We start from the raw sequence: 22,811 nt of genomic DNA, 5'->3' as shown, positions 1-22,811 counted from the left end.
AGCCTTAATAATAATTTTCATACAGATCCAGGAAATTTGTAAAGCAGTGGAGGGCAGCCTACAGGAGGAGGGAGAGTTGCAAGGGTTCTTTGGCCTTACGTCAAAAGCCTTATGTGAGAAATCAGCTGAGATCTTGGATAAGGGTTCTTTTTTCCTTCTCTGTAGCTTGCTGCTGGGTAAAGAAATGAGGCTGTCAGGAAGAGGGGGGAAAAGGGTGATGTGGGAGAGAAAATAGATGTCTGGATGCTCGGGCCCTATCTAGTCCTTGTTTCAACACCACCCATCAGGGAAGCCCCCACAAATGAACATTGGGGGATTATGTGTGTGCAGAGGATGCGTGTAGCACAATGCTGGAGTCTTTCTATTTCTAGTGTACATCTGAGTCTTTCTATTTCTAGTGTACAGGCCTGTCCGGATGTGAAGTATGGAAAGAGGATTCATGTACTCCCCATTGATGACACTATTACAGGGTTGACTGGGAACCTCTTTGAAGTTTATCTCAAACCATACTTTCTGGAAGCCTATCGTCCGGTGCATAAAGGTGAGAATGATCAGTGGTGAGAACAATTGCCCCAGCATTTCTTTCTTGCACTCCCACCAAGCTGTCCCCCCTCTACCAGACTCAGTTGCCCATTTTCCCTTGCTATAAGCAGGCCAGCTGGACTGGCAAAGTAGAAACACTTTTCCCTGCCTCACTCATGCAGTCTGCCTCCTTACTGGCTGTGAAGAATTGGAGCCATTTTCTCAGTGGCCTCTACATTATCAATTAGATTGGTCTGAAACTAATCGGGCTGGAAAAACAGAAGTCAAAAGCACCCAGTAGTGGGTGTTTATATGTTAGGTCATCCCACTAGACCTGTGAGGGACAGGATAAAGAGAGGCAGAGCTGGGGAGAGCGTCTTTGAGATAGCGAAGAAGACAGCAGTTGTATGAGTGCTTGTTTAGCTTGTTAACTGCTCCTGACTTGATGGGATGAATGCTTTAGCTCACAGGTTACAGAGGATCCGTCCGAGGTTGTTGGGTGGGTTTTTTTGTTTTTTTGTTTTTGGTGCCTTTGAGTCAGTGTTGACTCTTGGCAACCGCCTGGACAAGTCCCTGCAGTTGTCATGGCAAGATTTTGGAAGTGGTTCACCATTGCCTCCTTCCTAGGGCTGAGAGAGAGTGACTGGCCCAAGGTCACCCAGCTGGCTTTGGTGTCTCAGGTAGGACCAGAACTCACAGTCTCTCAGTTTCTAGCCTGATGCTTTAACCACTCCACCAAACTGGCTCTCATTCACCAAGTTAGTACCAGTCTTTTGCCACACTTTTTTTATGCTGAAATACTGCTAGCTTCTGTAGCTGCAGCCAAAAATATCTTTATAACCCCCTTTGCCTCAGGCCTCTTGCTGTATCCTACGCAGTGTCAAGGGCTCAGGTCACAGGCTATAGGAGTAAGGAAAATGGCAGCTGGAGCTGCTTCCCCCACAGCTTCTCTTCACAACACTGGACACCAACAGAGCCAAGAGGCTGAAGGTGCCCCCTTTTCGGTGCCACCAGCCCTCTGCTGCTGTTGCTGCTTTAGTCGCTTATTGGTCACATTTATATCCCATACATTTCTCTCCATACTTGAATGCTTTAGCTCACAGGTTACAGAGGATCCGTCCAAGGTGGCTTATAGCAACCCAAAATACAAATTGTAGAACAAAAACAAAAACAGTGTACTGTAGTTAAAAATCAGAGGTAAAATTAAAATCAGTACAATTAAAATTGGTCCAATTAACAGTTAAAAGTTTGATGGAAGGGATTTTTGTCATTTTCTAGAATTATGTGGGAGAATAGGTTGCCAGGTCATTAGGGGGGTCATTCCATAGCCTAAGAGCCACATAGGAGAAGACCAGATGAATGAGTTCCTGTTTCATAATGACTTTTGCTGCTGGTCTGAGTGAGAGTGGGACACTAGAATAGCATTCTCGGGAATATATTTTTCAAAGCCCTCTCAAGTTTTGCATCTACCCTGTTCTAAGTGTCAGAGAGGAGATCAGAGCAAAAGTATTTCCTACAACAAATATGAATTGGGAACATGAGTTGGGTTACGTAGCTGGACCCACTTGTACAGTGCCTTACTAGCTAGAAATGGTAGGGTAGGGTAAGGTGACATGGATGAAACAAAAAAGCTAGTTTGTTTGTTTGTTTGTTTGTTTGACCCATGTCACCATACCCTACTCCTTATCATGGGGCACCATTTTGATTTTGTGGTTCAGTTCTGATGAAGATAATGAATTGAGCTAACAGTGTACTTCCCCTGCTCTATCTAGGTGATATCTTCCTTGTGCGTGGTGGAATGAGGGCTGTGGAGTTTAAGGTGGTGGAAGTGGATCCCAGTCCCCACTGCATTGTTGCTCCCGACACAATTATCCACTGTGAGGGGGAGCCCATCAAACGAGAGGTATGTGGGGGAGCTAAAGAGATTCATCTCAAGAATGGGATCCCAGTAGCTAGATTTTGGTGCTAATCACTAGAGGCTCACAGTTTCCAGTGTGAATAGTGCAGAAGTGTAGCGGTCTGTGGGAATGACCTTGGGAGACAGGAGGAAGAGCCACAGCCTAGACAGCTGTCATGCAAAAGGTATCTCAGCTCACAGAAAGAAAAGGGGCGTGGGAAGTGTCTCAGAAGGGACCCTCCCTAGTTTTCTGGAAAGTAAAAGTAAAGGAGGGAAGAAGGGTTTTCAGACTTGCAAGATTCTGTTTATTTATATATTTATTTGTATATCAAATTTGTCACCGCTCATCTCATTGAAACGACTCTGGGTGGTTTATAAAACAGTTTAAATCAATTAAAATTACAATAAACAATCTTTATAAATAGAAAATAAATAGATCCAAGGATAGATATAAAATTGGCAGTCACTCAGGGAGTGTCAGGGAGTGTTACTGTTACTGTAACAATAAAGGTAGTGTCAGTATTTATGGTTTGGCTTCTTGTCTGGGCTACCTCAAAGGGCTGACAAGAAGGGTAAGATTTTAAGAGCAAGATCTGCAGCTATTCCAGTGAAATATAAACTTCGCTGGAGAAGAGCATAAAGACTTAAGATATGAGACTCCTATCCCCTTCTGGCTGTATATACTGTAGCCCTGGCTGAGAAGGGAGGCAGTGCTTCATTGCAATCAGCTTGTGGTGTGTTTTCTGTGCGGCTTTTGTTAGGATGAAGAGGAGAGCCTCAATGATGTTGGTTATGATGACATTGGGGGCTGCCGTAAACAGTTGGCTCAGATCAAGGAGATGGTGGAACTGCCGTTGAGACACCCAGCACTCTTCAAAGCAATTGGAGTGAAGGTACTACAAGGCGAGGCTAGGATGTCATAATCTCCATATTATTGCTCACCATCATTCTTACCTTTAAAATATGCCAGAATATTCTGTCATGGGAGATGGACATTCTGTTTCTGTTGATTGCAATCCCTCCATCTTTCTGTCCAAGCAGGATAGGCCTTGTAATGTAAACTTTCACTGCTGAAAGGGTAAGAGCATACTGGGGACTTCCATGGCTTTTATTGTATCCTGACCTCATTTATTGCCCCAGATATCTTTCTTGATTGTGTCACTGCCAGATGAGCCAGTTACCTATTGCACACTCATTTAATGTGACTCCTCTGCTTTCTCTCTTCCTTCTTCAGCCTCCAAGAGGGATTCTTCTTTATGGCCCTCCCGGAACTGGGAAAACACTTGTGGCTCGTGCAGTTGCAAATGAAACTGGGGCTTTTTTTTTCCTTATCAATGGTAAGAAACATGGCACAATGTGAATATTTCTGTGTGAATATCATGGGGAAAATGTGACCATTCTGGATATCCATATTCTCCTAGCATCCACATTTCTATATGAGGATCATTAAGGAATCAATATATATTGTAGAATGGCATAACAAAATAATGGGAACCAGTGCAATGGAGTTTACAACTCTGGGCAATGACCAAAGTAGGAAGAGCAGGAGTGGCAGGGTCCTAAAGCCAGATAGCCCATTGGATCCTCTTTTCTGACCCTGATGATTGTCCAAGAACCCTGGAGCCATTTTGTTTATATTCTATGTTGTTTTCTCAGGCCCGGAGATCATGAGCAAGTTGGCTGGGGAATCTGAGAGCAACTTGCGCAAAGCCTTTGAAGAGGCTGAGAAGAATGCTCCAGCTATTATCTTTATTGATGAGCTGGATGCTATTGCTCCTAAGAGGGAGAAGGTAAGGGGTGGTCTCTTGAAAGCCAAGAGGAGACCTCAAAGAAATATTCATGCTGTCTGTCAAAAGACAGCTGCGTCTTCTAGTCGGTCTGTTTAGCTGTCCCCACCTCAGGTGTTGGGTAGAGATATTCCAGTACAAAGAGTAGCCTCAGAGATGACAGCGTTTCCATCAATGGGTGAAACATTAATTTAAACAAAGCCCTGACCTACAAATGTGTAGATCCAGTCTTGTGAGAGATAATGCAGCTTTTTCCTTAGTTATATGAAAAAGCAGTTGGGGCTACTGATGGTTTTTGCACACATAATAAAGTTGGAGAGCAATGTGGAATAAAATTCAGTCCAGGAGAAAGGGGTTGATAATGCAGGGATGGTGTAGTAGAAATCTGTACCATGTTAAGTGATAAGAATTGGTGCTGTCCTAGCTTGATGCTAACTGAAGTCTTACTATTGAAGAGCTAGCAAGAAACTTGCTGGAATTTGTGGTCAGTGGACAAGGTGCTGTTAAACAAAATATTACCTTAATTTTTGAATGGATGAATATTTGTAATGTACCTTGCCTGTTCAGGAGGTGTTATACATGGTGTTCTGTCCCCCTATTTTATTTTCACAATTCTCCTGTGATTATAATAAATTATTTTGGGAGACAGTGATAGCCAGAGGTCATTCAGTGAGCTTCTTGGCTGAGCAGGGAGTTGAACTTGTTCAAATCCAATATCCAAACAAGGCAATACTGCAAATAATGCATTTCATACTTTCTTGCCATTGTTCCTTTTGCTATTTTATCTCCTTGGGTTCTTATCTCCAGTAACATTCTCATGCAGTTCTTCCACTAGGAGTTGCTGTGCTCACAATCTGAAATTTAGAAAGGTTTGTCAGCTTTTCTAGGATGGGGCTGTTGCTGATGTTTGAGCGTCTTCTTTACTTCTTTGTGCTCCCATTTCAGACACATGGGGAAGTGGAACGCCGGATTGTTTCCCAACTGCTCACCCTCATGGATGGCCTGAAGCAACGCTCTCATGTCATAGTCATGGCTGCCACTAACCGACCAAATAGTATTGATCCTGCCTTGCGTCGATTTGGTAAGAGACTTCTCCACATTTTTCTCTTTCTACCCCCAGCCTTTCTCCCATCTGAAATCTGGTCTTATATCCATTCATAATGATACCATATCCCAAAGTCACAAGTTGCTTTTAGTTATAGGCTAAAAACCCCCTTCAATCTAAAGATGTTGATGGTCATGCCTTAAAAGTGTCTGTCACTGACACTTAGCCGATTAAACAAAAAGAAGGCAAGCTTTCTACACTTGGGGACTGCATTCTCTCTACCTCTTTGTCTATCTAACAGTACCATTTTTTTTTCATCCTCTTGAGCTTTGGAACATACTGGGGTCAAGAGGGGGGCATAGGTGAATTTATAAAATTTTTAGAAGTATTTATATTTAAATAGTTTGGGAGAGGGATGTTGCACTTGTTTTATTGATTGCACTTGTTTTATTGTACTTCATTTTTTTAAAAGGTATATGTGCCATTAAATTTGGACTGTGTAATCTTAAGAGACTCTTGAGGTTATAGAAAAATGACTGGAGAGGAGTAGACCATGAATTACCAATCCCTGCATTTGGGTTTAGCTTCCACACTCAACAGCCTATCCCCAAAGCCGGCATCATCTTTTTCCATCGGTCATCAGGCTGATTAATTCCTGATTTATAAGATATGATAGTTGTGTGGACAAAATTATGCATCCAGGGCTGGACAATTTTGTTCACTCACTGCTTTTCTGCAGGGCGCTTTGATCGAGAAATTGACATTGGAATCCCAGATTCAGTGGGAAGACTGGAAATCTTACAGATACATACCAAGAATATGAAACTGGCCGATGATGTGGACCTGGAGAGGGTAAGGACAAAGAATAAAGGGTTTTAAGGGGTAAGAATAAGCAAAATTGGACTTAATTCAACTTATTCCATGAATTGGGCCTACGTATCTAAATATCTACTGCACAAGCATTAAGGAATGCTTGATAGTAGCAATAACTTTTCTTTTCTTGGTAATTTTATTCAGAAGGCACTCACATTGTAGTTCCTTTTGAGTGAGTGAGTTTATTGACCATGGACATGTAAGACACAACTACCTATCTAAACACACACCCATATAAATTATTTATTTTGGGAACGATTAGTAAATTGTAAAAGATACATTGTTAACTGCAGGCAGTATAAATTACTCCCAACAGTTAAAAATCTAAACATGTAGCTGGCTTTGATTCTAGAACTAAGGCCATGATTACATTAGCCTGATTAGGGTACACAGGCCAAATGAGTATCTCATTAAGAAGGTTAGCTGTAATCAAAACTGAGTTATAGGAATTAGGAAAGATAAATTCTAACAAAATTGCGGAAGGATGGGGAAGTCAGAGGTGCCTCATCATTTATGTTGTTATGATGTTTTGCAAGATTGTGTTTGCAAAAAAGAGTGGAGAGAATGGAAAGGCTTAAAGATAGAAATTAAAACATGCTCTCTTAAGGAGAAGTCACAGATTACTAACAACAGCTGTAACTTTCACATAACCTTGATCATTGCCTTACACTGTTGTGATTTCTCCTCTTCTCATTCTGCTCTTAAAATAACCCAGTACTACCATAATCAAAAAGCCATTTTGCCTATGAATTTTTAGCAGCGCAATTTCAGGATGCTTTGGGGGCTACAAATGGGATTCTATACCCCTTGCCCTGTAGAACATCATTCCCCCCAAGGTGAGGTTGTCCCCAACTCTCTTGGCCTTCTGGAAGGCCCTTAAAACATGGTTTTGTCAGCTAGCTTGGGGATCCCATGATAGAGTGGAGCCTGTTAGGTGGTTGTATGATGATAAATGAAATGCACTTTCTGTATGTTTTCCTGCCATTTTGTTTTTTTATTTGTTTTTATCTTGTTTTTATTCTAATTTAAAATGGTTGTTTTAATGGTTTTTATGTATTTTTGATTATTGCTATGTATGCCACCCAAAGTCACTATGTGAGATAGGCAGTTATACAAACGTAATTAAATAAATACTGGGAGGAGCCCTCATAGGCTGCAGGCTGCCTCCTCCTGGTTTTAGGATGGCTCCCCAATTAAATGTTCTGATGCACATGGACTGTGGTTGCAGGTGGCCAATGAGACCCATGGTCATGTGGGTGCTGATCTGGCAGCATTGTGTTCCGAGGCAGCACTCCAAGCGATCCGTAAGAAGATGAGTGTTATTGACCTGGAGGATGATACAATTGATGCTGACATCCTTAATTCTATGGCTGTCACCATGGATGATTTCCAGGTAGGCTGATTCCAGGCATCCAATAGCAAAACAGTTTTTCTATAATAATTTACTTTTGTTTTTTAGTTCTTGTCAGCAGAGTCCTGTTTCTCAGAAAAACGAATCCCAGAACACTCTGCCTCAGATATGGAGAAGATTGCAATCTTATTCCTTCAGTCACTTCCTTCAGTGTTATTGATTTATTACATTTCTGTTTTTCAGCCCATCAGTGGTTTTTACCACTGAGCTTTAAAAACTAATTACAAACAAATGAACTCATCATTTTCTTAAGTATACACAACAGCATTTTGATTTTTGTAAAGATCATTTTCTTTGTAAGTCCTAAATAGCTTCCAACTGTGCTTATTCAGAGTGCAGATGTTTAGGGTTTGATTTAATTTTAAAAAGATTATTTTTGCCATTATCTTGTTATCTTATGTTGGAATAAGTTTATGTTATTGACATGACTTCAGTGTTTGATTTCTGCCTGCCATATCTGCAACAGGCATGTGCATTGTTCTGTGGATCACATTTGCTATACATTCTATTTATATATAGATTAATATTATTAAGTATTTTGATTATAATAGCAAAATCTAATACAAACTAAAGAAAGAAAAGAGAATAGAAGGCCTGAGGCAGCAGCAAACATGGGAGGAAGGTCAAGTGGAGGAAGTACCATGGCAAGACAAGCCCCTGCATGGGATGTACCATCGACATGGTAGCAACTTGGAAAGAAGTTAGTCAGCTGGTGGAACTACAGAAGGGTGTTGAAATTTAGGATAAGACTCGGCTACTGAAAAAATACATGGGCCTGACTCCATCTGAAGCCCTAGAGACTGCTAAACAAAGGCTCACAGCACTGGCTACCAGGCTAAGGAGATACACTAGAGAAGCAGAGGCCAAGAAGATATATGCCCTGTTCTCCAAAGAACCATCCAAAGTGTACTCCCAACTGCTGTGCAACCACACAGTAACAGCAGCACCACCAGCAGCAGAAACTGAACAGTACTGGAAGAACATATGGGAGAAAGAGAAGACACATAACCCCAGTGCAAAGTGGCTGCAGGACCTGAAAGCAGACCACAGCAGTCTCCCAGAACAGGAACCAGTCACCATCACAGTAGCAGACATCCAACAGCGGGTCAAGAACATGAAGAGCTGGACAGCATCTGGGCAGGACATGATCCATACCTACTGGCTAAAGAAACTAACAGCAGTGCATGAATGCCTAGCAGCACAGATGAACCAGCTGCTAGCAGCAGCCTCCTACCCAGACTGGCTAACACAAGGAAGGACAGTGTTGATCATGAAAGACTCTCACAAGGGAACAGCACCATCAAACTACCGGCCAATAACCTGCTTCCCCACAACATGGAAAGTTCTGTTAGGCATCATAGCCACCAAGCTACAAGACCATATGGGCCAGTACAAGAGCACAGCTCAGAAGGGCATTGGGAACAACACCAGAGGCTCAAAACACCAGCTGCTCATAGACAGAGCAGTTGCCTGAGATTCAAGGTCTAGGCAGACCAATCTGAGCACAGCCTGGATTGACTACAAGAAAGCCTACGATTCAATGCCATAGTCATGGATCTGTGAATGCCTGGCACTATACAAAGTCAACAGGACACTAAGGATCTGCCTCAAGAACTCAATGGGACTGTGGAAGACAACACTGGAAGTCAACTCAAGACAGCGCGCACAAGTGGCCATCAAGTGCGGCATATACCAAGGTGATGCACTGTCCCTGCTGCTGTTCTGCATACTGTAGGCTTAAACTCCCTCAGCCAGATAATCACAAGGACTGAATATGGGTACAAGTTCAAGAGTGGAATCACCATCAGTCACCTCATCTACATGGATGACATCAAGTTGTATGCTAAGAGTGAACGAGACATCAACTCACTGATCCACCTCACATGGATCTACAGTGAGGACATTGGGATGTCATTCAGACTGGAGAAGTGTGGCTGGATGGTAGTAAAAAGAGGGAAGGTAGTTAAGACTGATGGGGTGGAACTACCAGTGGGCCACATAGCAGACAGAAACCAGCTACAAGTACCTTGGTATCCCACAGGCAAATGGGAACCACCATGAGGAGGCAAGGAAGACAGCAACATCCAAGTATCACTAAAGGATAAGACAGGTCCTGAAGAGCCAACTCAATGGGAAGAACAAGATCCATGCCATCAACACGTGTGCCCTGCCAGTCATCAGATACCCTGCCAGTATAGTGAGCTGGCGAAAGGAGGACATGGAGGCTGCCGATGTGAAGACCTGGAAGCTCCTCACAATGTATGGAGGTTTCCACCCCAAGTCCAACACCCAGAGATTGTACACCAGCCGCAAAGAGGACAGGCGGGGTCTGATGAGTGTCAAAGCCACTGTCCTGGATGAAACCCAGGGCATCCAGGAGTACATCACTAAGATGGGACCCAAAGATGAGCTGCTAAGAGAATGCCTTAGGCAGCAGCAGACATGGGAGGAAGTTCAAGTGGAGGAAGTACCGTGGCAAGACAAGCCCCTGCATGGGATGTACCATTGACAGATAGCTGAGGTGGCTGACATTGGGAAATCCTACCAATGCTTGGAAAGGGCTGAGCTAAAAGACAGCACTGAGGCACTGATGATAGCAGCACAAGAACAGGCACTAAGCACCAGATCCATAGAAGCAGGGGTCTACCACACTAGACAGGACCCAAGGTGCAGACTGTGCAGAGAGGCCTCAGAGACAGTCCAACACATAGTGCCAGGGTGTAAGATGCAGGCAGGAACAGCATACATTGAACGGCAGAACCAAGTAGTTGGCATTGTGTACAGGAACATCTGCACAGTGTATAGGCTAGACCCCCTCCCCCAAGTCCAGATGGGAAATTCCACAGAATGTTCTGGAGAATAACAGGGCTAAGATCCTGTGGGACTTCCAGATCCAGACCAACAGGCAGGTACTGGCCAATCAACCAGACATCGTGGTAGTAGACAAGGACCAGAAGACAGCGGTAGTGATAGATGTAGCAGTGCCAAGTGACAGCAACATCAGGAAGAAGGAGTATGAGAAGCTGCAGAAGTACCAAGGCCTGAAGGAGGAAATAGAGAGGATGTGGAAAGTAAAGGCCAAAGTGATCCCAGTGGTGGAAGGAGCACTCGAGGCTGTGACTCCTGAGCTGGGAAAGTAGCTCCAACAGATCCCAGGAACAACATCAGAGCCCTCTGTCCAGAAGAGTGCAGTGCTAGGAACAGCCAAGATACTGAGCAGAACCCTCAAACTCCCAGGCCTCTGGTAGAGGACCCGAGATTGAGGAAGATACATACCACCCATAGGGGTGAGAGGGGAATTTTTTTTTATAATTTTTATTAAATATTTTGATTATAATAGCAAAATCTAATACAAACTAAACTTAAAGAAAGAGAATAAAAGGAGTAAAAAGTGCAAGAAAAAAAGAAAGAGAAAAGTAAGAATATAATAAAGAAAAAAGAAATACAGGTAGTCCTGGAATTACAGTTGGGACTGGGATTGCCAGTCACGTGACCACATCGCTTAGCAATGGCAATCCAGGCAGTCCCAGTTGTCTTGTAACCCAACTCATTAAGAGCAGAGGGAGTCCCAAGTAAGGAGCACAGGGGTGCCGCAGGGGTGTGTGGGAGGCCCAGCACAGGCTGCATGTGAGTCGGGAGGGGGTGCTTGGTGCAGTGCAAGCTCAGAAAGGCCGTGGAAAGAGGGTACAGGGTATGTGCATGAGTCTGTGCAATCATGCAGTCGCAGGAAGGCCAGAGAAAGAAGGCACGGTACGTGTGTGTGTGTGCACGCGCAAGGGAAGCTGAGGAAAGAGGGCATGGGGTGGGTGCAGTTACAGGGAGGCTGTGGAAAGAGGGTGTGGGTGTGGGTGCAATCACAGGGCAGCCAAGGAAAGGGGGCACAGGGTGTGTGCAGTCCCAGGGAGGCCATGGAAAGAGGGTGTGAGGTGCATGTGTGTGTGTGAGAGAGCAGGGAGGCTGAGGAAAGAGTGTGGGTATGTGTGAGCAAAGGGGGGAAGGAGGGCACAATGTGTGCAAGCGAAGAAAGGCTGGGGGGAGAGTCCATTTTATAACTTTCTAAGATCAAAATCTTATTTAGCTTTTTGCTGTTTATTTCAGATTCTTAAGGTTATGATTTAAAATTTTCTTTTGTTCAAGATTGAAGGCAGTCTCACCCTGCGATTTCAAACTTCTCATTCTGAAGGTCTCTAATAGCTTACCATTAACTACTTCTAAGCCTTAGAAGTAGTTAATGAGCAATTTCCAAAAGTGATTAAAAGGTGAAGTTTGTGAACTTAGTGTCCTTTAAAAGACTCTGCCACGGTTGTGAGCAAGATGGCTTATTCTATTGTCTCCTGTGCTCAAACCCGCAGAAAACTGCTGTCCTGCAGTCTCTTTGCAATGAGCAGCAGTCCAGAGCACATGTGGGCAATCTCCTGTCCTCTCCTTATCCGAAGAGGTTCCATAGAACCGGTTTACTCACTGGTTCCTTGGTCTTTGCTGCGGTCGTTCAGTTTGCCATACATCCCCTGGAACACTTTGCTATACATTCTAGATGTTATATACACGAAGAAAAAAAAAGCAGCCATTAAATAATGTTTAACCCTCTTTATTGATTCCAGTAGTCCAGCTGCTAAATCAGCCCTCCTCTAGGGCCCTCTAACATTTCCACTATATCTTCCTTCCCCCATCTTTTTGAAACAATACTTTGAACTACACATTCATTTTTGTACAGTAATTACTCAGTTCTAAGTCTCAAAGCTTCCTGATTCACTTGAGCTGAATTAGTGATAACTTTGAAATCAATGCTTTTGTCAGTTTTGCCAGCTGAGTCTAATGCCGTCTCTGTAGGTGGACTTGACACTCCATATTTACTTCACTGTCTGAAGGATGCTTATTCTGAGGGAGCTTGGGAAGATACCTGCAGTTCTATTAAGGATTCAGTATTTGGTCTTTATCTAATACAATCTGAGTGTTTCCCTATAACTTTCAAAGTCTGTAGCTACCGTCATGGTTTTTCCCCATCCAATTTGAGTTACTTCCTTCCTCCCGTAGTTCTCAAACCGAAGGGCAGCACTTATTAATCTTCATAATCAATCTCTTTGGGCTCAACGATCTGTGGTTTTCCCAAACTGGGCCATTTTTGTGTTCAGATTTCTTTTGAGCTGGAATGAAAAGTGGAGTTGCTATCTTAATAATTTAGTAGGTGATTAATCCTGCCAATCCGAAGCCCAGAAGAGCAATATGTAGGTCATCTGCTGCAAAGCTCTCAGTGGTCATCTTTGCTTGTGGTGGTGATGTGCTAAAAGTTACAAGATGTACAAAATGATTCAGTTGTACTGCAGTGGACTGGATATAAGGACTTCTGAAGTCCTGGCATAGGCAAAAGTGATACTTCATTGTACAACCTTGCTGTGATAAGTAAGTCTGAGGCTAAAGTATCACTGTGTGTAGATAGTATAGAGGTTGACCTTGATGAACAGAAGGAAGATGCATTACCAAGGCAATGATCAGATAAATATGGACTGAGTCCATAACCAAGAAAGTGGTGTACAAAAACCCCTCCGGCAGCCCCCCCCCCCAATTCATATGAAGATAAAAGAGGGAGTAGGGGAAGCACATTCAGATTTGCAAAATTCTGTTACTATAGCTGTTTTAATAAAAGTAGCTTTAGACCCACATGGCATCTGTGGCTTAGTCTGGTCTACTTTATAGGGCTGATGCTATGTTTGTAAAAAAAATAGTTGAGAACAATCAGATTTTGTCAGTCTTTAAATCCACACAGAGCAGCAGCCAGCTTCTTCCAAAGTCTATCTGGCAGGGATATTATAATTAAAGATTCTCTGCATTGCATGGATCTGTGCCTCTTGCAATTGTTGCAGAACAGAAACCTGTCCTTTATGTCATTTCCAATAGAGTAATACCACACTATGGAGCACACTTTCAGCATTTAGTTGGACCTAGGTGTATGAGGTAGGTTTCTTTCTTTATAACCCGAGGTACCACAATATAGTTATTGTTCATTTATTTCACATCAGTTCAGTAGTTAGCAACATTCACAAAAGGACTCTGTGTTAACCAGGAAGAAGTGCCTTCAGGAAATTTGGAGTATCCTATCTTAATAAATAGTAAAATTCCTTGAAGTTGTGGATCTGACTGCGTGGTGTTTCTGAGCTGACCAAGTCTTGTGACAAATGTTGTGAGAATCCACTTCTGTCCTGGGATTCTACAGCAGTGTCTGCAGTGACCAAATGTTCTACCAGAATTTAGTCAGCAGTCAGATTTAATCACACCATAGTGGTGCTTGACTTAAGTTCTTGCCCCTAATCATGGTCATTAACAGTTTATGGCCTATGAACAGTGTAAAAAAATACCACCAGATACCTATAAAAACGGTGTATATCAAAGCATTAGTAAGATATTCCTTCTCAATCTGTGCATATCGTTGTTCTGCTTCAGATAGTGTTCCAGAAAATGCAGCTGGCTTCCATTCAAAGCCATGAAATTCAAATAACCCCTCTTCAAGTCTATAACTACTGTCATTGATATTAATCATTGTTGATTTGTTGGCATAATAAATTTGCAGCACTAGTTGATTGGAGATCATGTTCTTTTGAAAACCACCTCCTGAATTGGCCCCCCAAACCAAAATATGGTAAACCAGAAGAGCAAGTTGATTGGTTATGCCTCTGTTGAGAAGTTTTTGAAGGTATAGCTGAAGTAATTCACTGCTTCTCTGAAGTATCAAGTCAGTTTTGTTAGTTGGAGCTGGCTCCTTGATGGCATGGTTTTATCTCTCTTTATGAACAGTTGTCTAAGGAATTCTGTTTCAGGTTAGTGGAAAAAGCATAGGCCTGACTCATGAAATACATTTAAAATGACATTGAGGGTTTTGTGATGCTCTTCCATATCTATAAAAATGATAATGTCCACATTCTTAAGGCACTCTGTCATGCACTGAAAATTGTCAGGATCCCTAACTAAACTGAAAGCAATCTCTGAAAGCAGAACCTCCCTTAGGATGTTAGAAATGTTGGTTTGGCACTCTGACCCACTTGAGGCACAAAACCTTTTGTCCCTAGTCACTTGGTGAATAAAAATGTCCAGCAGTCCAGCATTTGGGGTGTACCTTTCTGGAACTGTGGCCTCACTTAGCTTTTGCAGGTCAACACAAAAGGGCATTTTACCATTTTTTCTTGGTGACTGGGCCCATCAGTGCAACCATAGAATAGGCTTCATGATTTCTTTAATTATGCCATATTCATTCGTTCTTTAACATTCTGTATCAATTTTTTAAAAAATGGCAGTGTGTGATTTGTGCACTATATGGAGTGACATTGTGTTGTTATGTGTTGTCCATGGCAAACTCTTTGAGTCATATACGGTCCCCACTCTTGCAATATCCCCTGTTCCTTTCGTTTATCCCACTCAGATGCAAATGCAAAAATCCTGCATTATCTCCTTATATACTGTATATATTAAAAATTGATGGGGTTCTTTTAGAATATTTACTGTATGCATGAAAAATGTTTCATATAGTCCAGGTTTCCATCTGGACTACTGTATTAAGTGTAATCTGTTTCTTCAGTGCATTCTGTAAAGGTCTCTTCCAAAACAAATATTATGCCCACTCCGGAATCTATCTTGAAATTAACATTTGTACCACTGATAGGAAATAAATTCTTCATACAGTTTCCATATCTTCACATATAACTCCCCCCCCCGCACTCCTGCCAATTAATTCCTAGAAATCAGTCTTAGTTCATGTACTGTTTATATATGGCATGCAATAGCAAAATCCCCTACTCAAGTATTTCCTGCAACATGCTCCTCCAGGGGAGCATATTACTTTAGCATTGTGCGCTTCACCACATCGTGTACAAACAGACCAAGAAGCTGGGTCCTTTGGATCTCTGTAGAACATTTAGGCTACTTACCTGGGCCGTCTTCTGTTCTACTTTCTCCTTTTCAAAATGGCTATCACTCCTCCTCCTCACGTCATATGGAGAAGAGGTAATATTTTCTGAATTATTCTTTGTATATCTGCTCCCCAACCCACATCACTAAGGTGTGGAAGATGGAGACCATGGTCCCGCAATGGTAAGTTAAACTTTGATAATGGATTCTATGTCATGTGTCAAACTCCAAATCTCTCTTAGCGTCCCCTACAGATTTAACATAAAACATTTTTGCACACTAGGTAAGGCCTAGTGGAAACGCCTAGTATTATGATTATTCCAAAGTCACTTGAGAGCTTCTGTGCTCTACAGAATAGAAATTCACTCCACTGTTTTAGCTCTGACTCTCTGCACTGTTCATTGCTAAGACTTTCACCATATCCATCATTTTTCTTCCAAGGTGGTTATTATTATTCATTAAATTTATATGCCACCTGACTCCCAACAATGGTTAGAAAATTCTCCCCAGGGCAGATTTGGATATTAATATTGTGAAACTACTTTGTATTCCTGTTGCATATCCATGCCACCAATCTGAATATAGGCAGGTTTATTCTTTGAATGGACATGTTTTCTAGCCTCATGGAATGTTAGGTTTCATTATGGGAAATGAAATGAGTCACTGATTTCAGTGCTTTGTGCTGTCATACAAACTGCAGTGGTGACCATGCTGCCCTTTCTGCTTTCCAGTGGGCTCTTGGCCAGAGCAACCCCTCTGCCCTACGGGAGACTGTAGTGGAAGTGCCACAGGTCTGCTGGGATGACATTGGGGGCTTGCAGGAAGTAAAACGTGAGCTACAGGAACTGGTGCAGGTCAGTCATTCAGGCACGTAGTGCCAACACATCAGAATGTGTGTCTGTGTGTTTGGGGTTGTCTGTGGATTAGCACAAAAAGATAAAAGACAGTGAAAATAAGTTAAATTTGCTGAGAGCTAACCCTTGTGAAAGATATCAGTGCATCTCAGACTTGTAATAACTCATCCATTTTGGTAAATCAAGGTCAGGGAAGGAAAAGTTCCAAAATGGTGGGCTATAGTCTCAGAGTACCTTGATGAAATTAATTCAATTGAAAGCACAATATACTGCATTTGCCATTAATGAGAGCTCTCAGTGGTGCTGGTCAGTCCAAAGAGTAGCTCCAAGTTGCAGTAATATAGTGGCCTCCTTTAGAGACTGCAAAAATCCATGTAAACCTTTCTAGGGATTAAAAAAAGCCATATTTAAGCAGGAGATGAACAGACATCTCCAGCATTGTTCTATTTTATATCCTGTTCTGAACAGCAGGTTGGATCATTTAACCTCGAAGGCCCCTTTCAGCTCTTCCTTTGAACAGGCCTCTTGGCTGTAAAATCAAAGCCAACTTCAGTCCAAATATACCACACTGAGAGGTGCAAAATTCAGTGATTCAGAAATGGAACATTCTGGAGAACATTCCCTATGGACCCTGCCAAATTTCTTTTGGATTATGCCATTCCAGGGCAGTTTAGCGGTTTCTGAAAGTGAATTTCTTAAGGCAAAGCTTTGACATGGGCAAACAGAATGTTCTGGAATTCTTTGGAAAATTCTATTGCTGAATTTTACACATTCCCACACTGCAGTATTTGTACACAATTTCTGCACTTGTTGGCCCCATCCCTGCTCTGAGCAAAAAGGCAGGCAAAGCAGGCAAGAATTTTGCTTGCTTTGATATATTAAGAGATGGAGGTGGGGATAATAAGGGATAAAAGTTAGAGACTGCTTCCAAATGGAAAGCTTAGCCAGAATTATAAAACTTGTGCCCTTGCCATCTTTCCTTTCTAACAGCAATGAACATAAGGTTTGGTGCTTAATATTTGAAGAAGACTGATTGAACCATTTTTATCACAGACATCTTTGATATTGCCTCTATAAATATAAAATGCATATTAAGTTCACGTACATACATATCATTTAACCCAGTGTGTGTGTATGCGTGTATATATTTAAGACCAGCTCCAAACCGAAGGGACGAGTACTAATCAACTACATCTTCTTTGTGCACTAGTCCCCTTACTTCTTAACACACAGCTCTGGCACCTTTTGGAAGCTGCTGAACTTCACCTCTTATCACCTCCAGCAGCATGGCCAGTGCTCAGTGATAACGGGAATTAGAATCTAAACTCCATTGAGTGCCTCCCAGATTATGTAACTGTCTCCCATGGCAGTGAGATACTTTTTATGGTCCGTCTCCATTCCAGATTAGTAACGGAGTGGTGGTGTGCATATTTCATAGGTAATGAGGACAGAAAATGAGGGTAAATTCACTCACTTTAGCTGGTCTCTACAACCCAGATAATGAAGAAAAGTAGTAACTAGTTTTCCAAGCAGAAGGAATACTGACTTTTATTTAATAAGAAGAATGGTTCAAGTTCTTAATGCCTTGCTCTCTTGACTTCACCAGTTCCCAGTGGAGTATCCAGACAAGTTCCTGAAGTTTGGAATGACGCCTTCCCGAGGTGTACTGTTCTATGGACCCCCTGGCTGTGGCAAGACCCTACTGGCCAAGGCCATTGCAAATGAATGCCAGGCCAACTTTGTCTCCATCAAGGGTCCTGAGCTACTCACCATGTGGTTTGGAGAGAGTGAGGCCAACGTCCGCGATGTTTTTGACAAGGTGCAGAGTACAAAGCTGGTGGGGGGAAGGAGAAGGGCTGACTATTGGGGCAGGAACTAAAGGCATCTGCTATTTCTCAGTCACCCATAATGTCAAGTCTCCTTTAAATTGAGCTCTTGTCCTGGTGGCTTCATCCACACATGCCTGCAGTTTTTGGGTGACAGCATGGAAGCAGTTTGCCACCATCTTTTGCAAAATTTTTTTACTCCCCAAGGTAACCCACAACCCAGTATTCCCTGGAAGTCTCCCACCCAAATACTAACTAGTCCAACCTTGCTTAGCTTGAATCCAAACAAAAGTGACTAGGTCCTGCCTCCTGTGAGGTCCAGGCAGCCATGGAAAGGATGAAAAAGAGGTTAGAATGAGCTCCCACGTTATTCTGAAATTCTGTTTCAAATTGTTGTGGAATTATGGCACTCATTCCACAGCTTTTATTAAAGGGAGTCATTGGAGAATGTTGCACTATTGTTTGTACTGAATAGCTGCCCACAATTCACAATTCATTGTCTCAGGCCATTGGTTTAAAATCCACCAGCTCTTTATTGTCCATTGAGACCATTCAGTCCAATCTTCACTTTACAAAAGGATAGTCCTATAATTCAAAATAATATGGTCTTGTAATTCAGGGCATCACAGCTGAAATACATTACCCTGGAAAGATAGAAGGCCTTTGAACACGAGACACAACTTCACCTGTCCCATATTTCTTCCTTTCTTACCTAACTCATATTGGTCCTTCTCTTCCCCAGGCCCGGCAGGCTGCTCCGTGCATTCTGTTTTTTGATGAACTGGACTCCATTGCCAAGGCCCGAGGTGGTGGAGCAGGGGATGGCGGGGGTGCAGCCGACCGTGTTATCAACCAGATCCTCACGGAAATGGATGGCATGACCAACAAGAAGACAGTATTTATTATAGGTGCCACCAATAGGTGAGAATTCAAAGAAAGGAAGGTGGAAAGGAAGATCCAGTTCTGTGGGCAGTGGAGATACATGGGCAAGACCAGCCTCTTTGTCCTGCTGCCAGCTTAGCTATTCTTCCTCCAGAGCCCTCTTTACTCTGTGGGTCATTGAGGCTGGACTGAAGTAAGAGCTCATTGAGGAAAGATAAAATCAGGATCACTTCTTTGGAAACAAGTCTCCAGGGTGATATGTGACCCCCACACCTGATTTTTGTAGCCCCCTTTGGCCATGATTCTCAAACCTGACAGTTTAAACGTTTCCTGCTTTTGAGATAAGCAACACAGGAAAACTGTAGTATCAGCTTTAAAACAGACATACTAAAGTTAAAAACAAAACTCCCTGCAAAGCCTGTACCACCCACCGTGTAATATAGTCTCACCAACTTTGCAGTCTTCTGCCTCCACCACCCCCATTCTTGCCCACTTCTGCTATAGAGCTGCATTCCTGATAAAGAAGCATCTGAGCTGAGATGCTGGAGCCATTCCTGGGGAAAAGCGACTGATGAATCTTGCTTTTGTCTCTTTGCTCACCCCTTCCAGACCAGACATCATTGACCCAGCCATCCTACGCCCAGGACGTCTGGACCAGCTCATCTACATCCCATTACCTGATGAAAAGTCTCGCGTAGCTATCCTCCAAGCCAATTTGCGAAAGTCGCCAGTTGCCAAGGTCAGTTAAAGCAGGCAAAAATTAGGGAAGGGAAGTTAAAACAATCAGCAGTAGATGTCAAGGTCCAGGGACTGAACCCATTGGCTTCACCCATCACCTTCCAGTAGAAGGGGATCGGTTGTGAGAAGGGCATCTGTCTTTAAAGGGGGAGTGTTACTCAGTCTTCCTTGAAGTTCTGGACTAGCCCAGGATGCTTTACCATCCAAGTGAAGAACAAGATGGCATCACTTCTCACTCCATGGATAAGGCTGAACTGCTCCAATACAGAAAATGAGGCAGTGACTCCCACTGTACCTGAAAGCAGCTGGCTAACCACGGAGGGCAGAATTAATTGGCATATAATAATCTCAAATGCTTTTCTGCCGGCCCCTGAGCATCCCACCTCCCAAGGCTCTTGCTTATTTTGCTCACTTGGGCCCATAGCACTTCAGCTTGTGTACCTTTTCCCAACAGGATGTGGACCTGAATTACCTAGCTAAGATCACGCATGGCTTCTCGGGTGCTGACCTCACCGAAATCTGCCAGCGCGCCTGCAAGCTCGCCATCCGTGAGGCCATTGAGATGGAGATCAAGGCAGAACGGGAACGCCAGCGCCAGAAGTGTGCTGCCATGGTACAGGCACAACGTTTTCCCATTTCCATTTAAGGCCAGACTAGATTCCTTCCCTTGTCTCTAGCTCTGTTCTTCCCTTTAAGAGCGTGTTCTCCATCATGGGGCTACTGTGTGCCTGACAGCATTTTCCTCTGTGTCTTGTAACAGGATGATGATTATGATCCAGTGCCAGAGATACGACGGGATCACTTTGAGGAAGCGATGCGCTTTGCACGCCGTTCAGTTAGTGATAACGATATACGCAAATACGAGATGTTTGCCCAGACGTTGCAGCAGAGCCGTGGCTTTGGCAACTTCAGGTAACGTTCGTAGAACTTTGTGTTTCTTTAAATAAAACAGAGGTGCCACAGCATGGGGTGCAGGCGTGGGGGTTGCATTCCCTGATTGTTTCCCAAGAAGGTGCATATAATTTTATTCATTAAATTTAGGTCATGTTGGGGCCCACAAAAGAGTTTATAAAATCCCATAGACAGAACAAGCAGTGCCTGCCACAAAATGTGGCAGTGTGTAATACCGATGTTAGGGTGCTAGCCATTTTAATCTCTTCTTCCCACCCAATTTCCCTGAATGAAAGGTGGGATATAAATCTACCTAAGGGGCAATTTTTTAAAAAAAGGGTCCTTCTTTTTAAGAGGGATCTAAATTCAACAAATAAATACTTCGGTTAACAAGTATGCTTGTGCCCTACTAGGGAATTTTTTTTTAACTTTCATATCAAGAACCACACCCATCAATTGGATGTTGTGCATAAAAAAAAAAAGTGCAATATTGCATGCAGCTGAGGGTGGCTGCAGTGCTTTTATTAATCCACAGCCACCTTCCTGAACAACTTGTTGCACTTGAACATTGTGATAATGCGTAGCAAGTTCTGGTTGACATGTCAATTCATTCAGCGGAGTGAATACGCCATGTTTCTCCTGAACCGAACCAGCCCTGCCCTCTTTCCCCACAGGTTTCCATCTGGCAAGCAGAGCAGTGGTGGAGGGGGCAGCAGCGGCAGCAACAGCGGGCAAGGAAGCCTCTTCCAGGAGGAGGGAGACGATGACCTTTATAACTGATTGTACGGGAAATGCCCCCTCACGGCGGAGTTATAATGCGCTCATAGTTATTGTGCTCTTTAATGTAAGGACCGGTGCTTGAGGCCCCAAACCCTGCCCTCGTTCTTGGATGCAGATCTGAGCTGCTCAACACAAGAAAACCTCATGCTTAATTTTGATGGGTGATGTTGGGTGCCACTTCCTCTTTTGTCTGGCTTGTCTGCTGCCAGGGATCCCATGGTGTTTCCTCTCCTCCTGCTTTTTGAAGATGAAAGCAGTACCTGTGGCAGTCAGAAGGGAGAGCCAGACAGCTGTCATAGGAATCTAAGCATTTCCATTCTCCATCAGACCAAAGGTCCATCTACTTTAGCATTTTGCTTTCCATAACAATCAGGAAGCTGCCCATTGAAGCTCAGCTGCAGGATTAAAGCTTCTCATTTACCAGGCCCTCCCCACAAATGTATCTGATTGTCTCCCACCAGTGCCTGCTCTTGTATTGGCTTCCAATTTAGAACACAAGGAAATGGAGGATGGACCGTTTCCCAGCCCTGCTTGCAAGTCAGTCCAAACTGTTTCCGTTGGCCCTTCTTAGCCCACAGCAAAGCCTTTGGACTAGTAAATAAGGTGGATTTCAACAAACTCTGGTCTGTGTTATTAGATAACAAAAACTTCTGAGTGCCCAGTAAACAAAGTGCGGGTACCTTGCACTAGGAGAGATCCTATGAAGGGTGCTAAGGGAGCAAACACGCCCAGGGAAGTGAGGTATGGGCATTATCTACACGGCATCCTCCACTCCCCCATGTAAAGAAAGGCAGCCCCCTAGCTGTTTCCAGAGGGTATGTCTGCACACCATTGCTTGTATCTCCTCATCTTCCTGCAGCTGGGAAGTCAAGAGACTGCTCTGGAATGGATGTTTTCCCTCTTATCTCGCCTCCAGCCACTGCAAGTGGGTGTTGTAGGGTGTTGACGCCTCAGGGGAGGAGGGAGGGAGGGAGAACTGAAATGTGTTCTGGGTTGGAACCGCCCCCTTCTATCTGGGTTTTTGACCTGTTCCCCTCACTGCCCAGTGCTCTTTAGGGTGCAAAGACGACTGGAAGTCCAATTTCAGCAGCCCCTTCTTTTTTAAATGGTTTGGTTGTGGGAAACCCTGGCCCTGTCCTGCAATGGATAATCAGTAGGCTTGTATCTTATACTTTCTATAGCCTGCCTGGCAGGGAATCCCTTGCCTTGGCTCCTCAAGTAGCTTTCTTAGTTTACAGCTACCACACTGATTCCCTTTCTCAACTCCAGCAGCACATATCCAGCAGCTGCATAAATTCAGACCACCACTAAATGGCAGCCAAGTAATGCAAAATTAATTAATTAAACGGTCAATCCATAGTTTCAGGGAATTTTTTTTAAAAAAATTAAATCAGTAGACAGCATTAACA

The 22,811-nt window shown here is 43.3% G+C and overlaps 1 protein-coding gene across 3 annotated transcripts in view; it reads left to right on the top strand.

The window, feature by feature from the left end:
• The window catches only part of LOC103049372 (transitional endoplasmic reticulum ATPase), a 54,993-nt gene extending 32,973 nt beyond the window's left edge, over positions 1–22,020 (top strand). For all 3 annotated transcript variants that reach the window (XM_088133546.1, XM_088133544.1, XM_007441953.3), the window contains 15 exons: positions 399–541; positions 2,295–2,425; positions 3,181–3,312; positions 3,654–3,756; positions 4,076–4,209; positions 5,152–5,287; positions 5,991–6,103; positions 7,353–7,517; positions 16,163–16,285; positions 17,892–18,104; positions 18,854–19,032; positions 19,603–19,732; positions 20,186–20,344; positions 20,492–20,643; positions 21,297–22,020. In XM_088133546.1, the coding sequence (XP_087989672.1) occupies positions 399–541; positions 2,295–2,425; positions 3,181–3,312; positions 3,654–3,756; positions 4,076–4,209; positions 5,152–5,287; positions 5,991–6,103; positions 7,353–7,517; positions 16,163–16,285; positions 17,892–18,104; positions 18,854–19,032; positions 19,603–19,732; positions 20,186–20,344; positions 20,492–20,643; positions 21,297–21,402 (2,119 nt within the window). In that variant the 3' untranslated portion in view covers positions 21,403–22,020. The remainder of the gene's footprint in view (positions 1–398; positions 542–2,294; positions 2,426–3,180; positions 3,313–3,653; positions 3,757–4,075; positions 4,210–5,151; positions 5,288–5,990; positions 6,104–7,352; positions 7,518–16,162; positions 16,286–17,891; positions 18,105–18,853; positions 19,033–19,602; positions 19,733–20,185; positions 20,345–20,491; positions 20,644–21,296) is intronic.
• The last annotated feature ends 791 nt before the right edge of the window (positions 22,021–22,811 follow it).

Source organism: Python bivittatus, unplaced genomic scaffold, assembly GCF_059951505.1.
Source record: "Python bivittatus isolate LINGU-HERP-01145 unplaced genomic scaffold, Pbiv_v1 ctg000080_np1212, whole genome shotgun sequence".
Classification (NCBI taxonomy): Eukaryota; Metazoa; Chordata; class Lepidosauria; order Squamata; family Pythonidae; genus Python; species Python bivittatus.
Note: the sequence above shows the minus strand (reverse complement) of the source record. Positions and strands in the feature narration are given on the sequence as shown.